Source organism: Trichechus manatus, unplaced genomic scaffold, assembly GCF_000243295.1.
Source record: "Trichechus manatus latirostris isolate Lorelei unplaced genomic scaffold, TriManLat1.0 scaffold00076, whole genome shotgun sequence".
Taxonomy (NCBI): Eukaryota; Metazoa; Chordata; class Mammalia; order Sirenia; family Trichechidae; genus Trichechus; species Trichechus manatus.
This window is the reverse complement of record NW_004444012.1, coordinates 1,551,867-1,557,606: the sequence shown is the minus strand read 5'-3', so window position 1 is coordinate 1,557,606 and position 5,740 is coordinate 1,551,867. Positions and strand designations below refer to the sequence as shown.

At 48.1% G+C, this 5,740-nt stretch overlaps 1 protein-coding gene across 1 annotated transcript in view; it reads right to left on the bottom strand.

The window, feature by feature from the left end:
- FMN1 (formin 1) overlaps positions 1–3,445 on the bottom strand; it is a 471,169-nt gene extending 467,724 nt beyond the window's left edge. Inside the window, exon 1 of the mRNA XM_012556758.2 lies at positions 1,480–3,445. Coding sequence (XP_012412212.1) covers positions 1,480–3,331 — 1,852 coding nt within the window. The 5' untranslated portion in view covers positions 3,332–3,445. The remainder of the gene's footprint in view (positions 1–1,479) is intronic.
- Between the last annotated feature and the right edge of the window lie 2,295 nt (positions 3,446–5,740).

Sequence of the window (5,740 nt, the reverse complement as noted above, 5' to 3'; positions counted from 1 at the left end):
AAGGCACAGTTTCAGGATGAGGGGCTCACACAATCCTAGAATTTGGTGTGATTTCTAAAAAGAACCCTCCGGAGTCAAGCCTTGGGCTATTCTATGCCCATGCTTCCAGAAGTCTCTTGCCCAATTAACTCTGGAGACATTCCTTTCCAAGCATTTCCAAGGCCCCAATGTCCACAGAGAATAAAGAAGGTTCCTCACCAGGGTTCTGTGATATATGATCTAAACCCCACAGCTCTATGACTTTACCGGTGAAGCAAACTGGAAAGGCGTCACGTCTTACCAAACCAAGATACATTGCAAAAAGATGACAAAGAGCATTTATGACATCTGTAAGGAACCATCCCCTGAATCAGTGATTTAGATAGAGAAGCTCCTAAAATGTCAAGAGCTCCAAATGTACAGAGAACTTCTGAAATTCCTCTTTCCTAGATATTTTTATCTCAAAACATAGGCATGATGTTTCTCTAACATTTAACAGACCAGGTATCAGGTTACAAGTTATCCTCTCGACCAAGCGCTGACCATATGCTGTTAAAAGACTGTTGAAAAAGAAGGTACGACCCACACAACGGTGTACAAAACCCCGAGCACGCAGCCATGCTGGCTGGGAAAAGGTAACGGATACAGCAGTGACACTCCTTACAGGCTGTCTTTTTTGGTCTTCAGGTCACTTATTGAACCCCCAAGCTTATTTTCACATAAAATTTTCAATCACATTAAGAACACAATCCAGATTAGTTTTGCAACATCTTTTGAGGAAGAAACTATGCTATACAGTCACCGTAGTAGCTCATAAACGAAACGTAACTTTCAAATAAACAGTTACACCATGCTTGTTTCAGGAATGAAAAAATCGGAGTGAAACGTGAACCAAGTAGACTAAATTCAACTCTGTTCTCGTAAAAAGAAAGGAAAAAAAAAAGCTTTTGCCACAAAATATTGGAGCTTGTAGGGGTAATTATCAAAAGTAAAAAAAAAAAAAAACCCCAAAACAAAATACCCTCCAACCACAGACAGATGAGAAAAGATACAGTGTGCTGTGCTTCTGCTCTTCTGCTCAGAGCATCCCTGCAAACCCAGGAATGACTCCAGCAGCACAAACAGAAGAATCTGGGTCCAGGGGCCAATGACCCAGTGTTAGCCATAAAGGTAATGACAAGCTGCTCCTTTCTCTGCCTATTCCTGTATCTTGGAGAGTCCTGTGTTAAGGAACCAAGGAGGCAGCTTTAGTGTGTGCCAAAAGGGAAAAAAAAGAGACATTTAAAAAGCCTTGCTTCTGGAAGCAGCTACACCCTCTGCCCCCTAAGTTGGCCCCATCTTCAGCATCTCCTCACTCCCCTGTACCATCCTCAGTTTTCTTGCTACAGGCCTAGGGGTTGTGGTTCACTGTTTATTAGCCAGCCTCTGAAAAGCATAAGCAGACTGACGGTCTTTGAATTACCCAGGAACAGATTTAAAACATCTTAAGCAGGAACTGACCTGGAGGTGACTGGTGCTGGAGCCGATCTGTGGTCTTCCCTGGCCCCAAGCTCTTTTCCAAAGGTTCCCCAGGCACCAGCCGAGGCTGGCCTGCTCTGAGGGAGGCTGAGATGTCTCCTTTGGTCTCCGTGACCTTGGCAGAGGATGGTGGCTCTAATGTGTCAGCTGAGGGGGATGCAGAGACAGCACCCCGCTTTCTAGGAGGACAGTCACTAAGAGCGGCTTCCGTCTCACCAGGCAGTGAAGGGAGCCGGAGGATCCTGTGATGTTGCTGAGGGCTGGGGAGCCTTGGAGACAGAGGAAAGGAAACAGGTGGCATCAGTCTGTGTGTGCCGGACTGAGGGCATGAATTATTAAATACCACGCCAAGAGCTGCCCGTGCTGCGGGGGACGGTCTCTTCTCATCACCTCTGGGTTGTGAGGAGTCGGGGCCTGCGCTCTGGGGCAGATTCAGAAACAAGGTTTTGTGGCCACTCAGAGGCAACCCAGTTTTCCTCTTGCATCTGGTTTCTGGGAGGGTGTGGGTGGCTTTGGCACCGAAGGGGAAGCCCAGCCTTTTCCCTTCAGAGGCTTCGTTTAACTTCTCGCTCTCGATCACCTTCAGGAGGACCTTGTTCACAGCCCCCTCGGCACTGGTTGACGCCCGACAAGTGGAGGCTCTTAGTCTGGCTGACGACTGGTCCTCTGGCTGCTCTCTGCCCCACAGCCTGGAACACTGAGCCCCGGCCTCGGCTCCCGGGAGGGAGGGCAAGTCTGCTTTGGGTATAAACTCGGCTCGGGCTTCGGGACAAACGGCAATCCTTTCCTCGCCCTCGTCACATGTCTGAACCACTCTCTGCACCTGAGCAGACACGTTCTGGACCTTGGCCACCACCTTGGAAACAGGTTGCTTCCTGCAAGTCTGCTCGTCTGACTTCTCCCTCCGGCCCTTCTCTGTCTCCGGCTGCTTCTCAGGGTCCTGGTGGTCTTCAGACAAACCTATCTGCTGATGTCCCAGACTGTGAGGCCCCCTCTGTGGCCCCTGAACACCATTATCTCCTGCCTCCGTGGAGCTGTGGTCAGGAGACTGCGCTCCTCCCCCAAGCCCGGTGTCCTCAGAAGCCACTCCAAAGCCGGGCTCTGCGTCCAGTGTCCCGGGAATCTTGGGGGGACAGCTCTTGCTTCTCTGCAGGGATGTGGTAAGTGCCCCATTTGGGAACGAGCTCCCTCCTTTCTCCAGGAGACTGGGCCTGGCCTGAGGAGGAGGAAAGGAGTTGCTGGAATAGATGCGGTCCTTCCCCGTCTGAGCCGCTGACTCCTGACCCCCCTGCCCTCTGCTTCTCACCCTCTTCTGCAGAGGTGTCTGAAAGCTCTTCCTCCTCCCGCCGAACCTCCGGGGCTTTTTGTGCCCATGGGTGCTCCTCTTATTCAGAGAGCCCACGGGGGGCTCCCCCTGCCAGTCGCCAGCACCCTGGAAACAGTCGTCCTCAGGTGCCAGGCTCACCGACAGCTCGGGCAGCTTCCCCTCCTGGTTGCCCATGGTAATCCCCAGGATGTGGTCCGAGCTCAGCAGGTCGGCCAGCAGTCGCTCCCTCTCCGCTGTGAGTTTGTACAGCTCAGTCAGAATGTCCTTCGTGGGCGTCTGCTTGAAGAATATGTCGCCTGGATGTTGGTTCGGCTGCCGGCTGAGGCTGATGATGTCTGACCCCGCCCTGACTTGGTAGCAGCTATGGTATCCTTTATTGGATTTGTCTAGGGTTACAGCGCCCTTGTACGAGAAGCCTCTGACTTCCCCCCGGGGAAGACAGAAGCTGATGTAGCAGAGTTCCGTGACGGGCTTACGCAATTGGAGGGTACAGTGAGTGCCTTCCATTATGCCTAATAATTCATGCCGCCGAGATGTGGGTCTGTGGTCAGGCCTCCCGGGCTCCGGTGGTGGGGCATGTGATGGTGGGGACGCAAGGAGAGCAGCTGACGGTCATTTCCAGCCATGAGATTCCCTGTTAGAGGAACAGGGGAAGAAAGCATCTTGTCTAACAGAGTGCACACACATCACACGCCGCAATAAATCAAAGCAAAACCACCACTGAGCCTTCCTCTCTGGCTGACCTCAACCATCTCGAGACACAGGTCAAGAGGCTGATTTCAACCTCTCCCCACTCCCTCTCCAGCCCTGACCAAGAGAGCTTTCTACAGCTGAGAGAAGAGAGAGCGCTTTAACTTGAACCCCAGTACAAAAGTCCTCCTTGCCCACGTGGGGACCCAGTGCACCGTCCTAGTGCAGATTTCAGCTTCTCGAGGGCTCTGCTTATGTTCTTCTACAAAACAGAGCCATCAGACCTCCCACAACTCCTGAAGAAAAGGGGCATCTGGGATCCCTAGAAAACATGGCCCTTTTAACAACTCGTGTTTACAATACTATTTTGCAAAGATGAGTCAAGCCTTTTACTCTCCAAAAAGTACCTTCTAACATCTGATAGTACTTCCTGGGTGGTGCAGGTGGCTAATGCACTCAGCTGCTAACCAAAAGGTTGGTGGTTCGAGTCCACCCAGAGGTGCCTTGGAAGTCAGCCCCTGAAAACCCAGTGGAGCACAGTTCTACTTCGACACCAACGGAGTTGTCACGAGCTGGAACTGACTCGATGGCAATTAGTTTAACATCTGGTATTAATTATCTGTTTAACTTAAAGCACAATGGGAGGGAAAGGTATTAGGCTAGAAAACTGGAGTCTCTTTTGAACACAACTCATATATTCACTTTGAGCTACAAGTGATCACTGGAAAGGCCCCAAATAACTAACTCATTAGGAGTCCTAATCAAGATTTTCGTTTGTTTGTTTTCTACTTCCTGTCTCTGAGGACAAATGGAATGGCACACGAAAAGCAAAAATCTGCAAGTCACTACTAGCCTTGTGTGCGTTTTCAATGACTTCAACACAGAAGTGGCTGAAATGACATGGAAGCAGTGAAGGTGGACGCTCCCTCGTGTGACGTGAGGGATATCAGGAAAAGTCTCCACGGCCTCAAATATTAGCATCCCTTCACACAAATATGGGGCTTAGAATTCTATATTTTAAAATATTTGATTTTTCTTAGCTCAAGTGGATACATGAGAATAAATGGGCAGCTTCTGTCCGGAGGTGAGATGAGAAGGCAGAGAGGGTCAGGAGCTGGTTGAATGGACACGGGAAATCAGGGGTGGAAAGGAGGAGTGTGCTGTCACAGTATAGAGAGAGCAACTAGGGTCACATAACAATGTATGTATAAATTTTTGTATGGGAGACTGACTTGAACTGTAAACTTTCCCTTAAACTAAAACAATAAACAAAAATAGAAAATATTTGATTTTTTAAATTAAGGTATTACCCAGTCTTCAAGACTAGCTTACTTAAAAGAAATCCCGTTAGGAAGGGTAACACAATAATCATTTATCAATCATCGATATGTTTGGTGAATTATTTTCCTCAGGTCTTTCATAACTGGTTCTAAATAGGAAAAAGCTACAATAAAAGAAAATTTTTAAGCGGAGGAAGACAAAATGAAGGGAAAGTTTTGCAGTAAACACTCCTTGAAAAACACAGAAGAAACTAAGAGTGATAAAATAAAGGTAAAAAATGGAGACATGTGGTCAACCCAGAAGTGTCTGGAAGAATCAGAGTGCCCTTAGAAGGGAAGAAGCACACAAGATGGGAGGCCAGTACAGTGTCCACCTCTTTTTCAAAATTTTCTAAGCAGCTGTTATTCACGGAGCCCTGGCAGCACAGTAGTTAAGTACTGGGCTGCTAACCAAAAGGTTGGCAGTTTGAATCCACCAGCCACTCCTTGGACACCATATGGGGCAGCTCTACTCTGTCCTATAGAGTCGCTATGAGTTGGAATCAACTCAACAGCAATGGGTTTAATGGGTTATTCTCATTCGCCTGATCTTATTTCTAAAACCTTTCTAAAATGTTCATTGCTGGCCTTTCCTAAAGATGGACACGTATATAGATACTTAGTAGTTAGCTGGCACAAACTCTCTGGATATATCCAAGAACTCGCTTGGGATAGGTTTTTTTTTTTTTAATTTTTTATTATATATTTATAACAACTAGTTATAAAAGCAATTACCAAGTTGGCCAGCATCCACTGTACACCATTCTGAGCACTAAGCATCAGGAGTCAATCTATGAATGCTTGGGAAAACTGAAGGGCGCTGCAGAAGTCCTATTCTGAGAAACATAAAGGTAAGAGATACCTTCTCTGTCTTCAAGCATCATTCTCCTCCTCGTTCTCCTTGCCT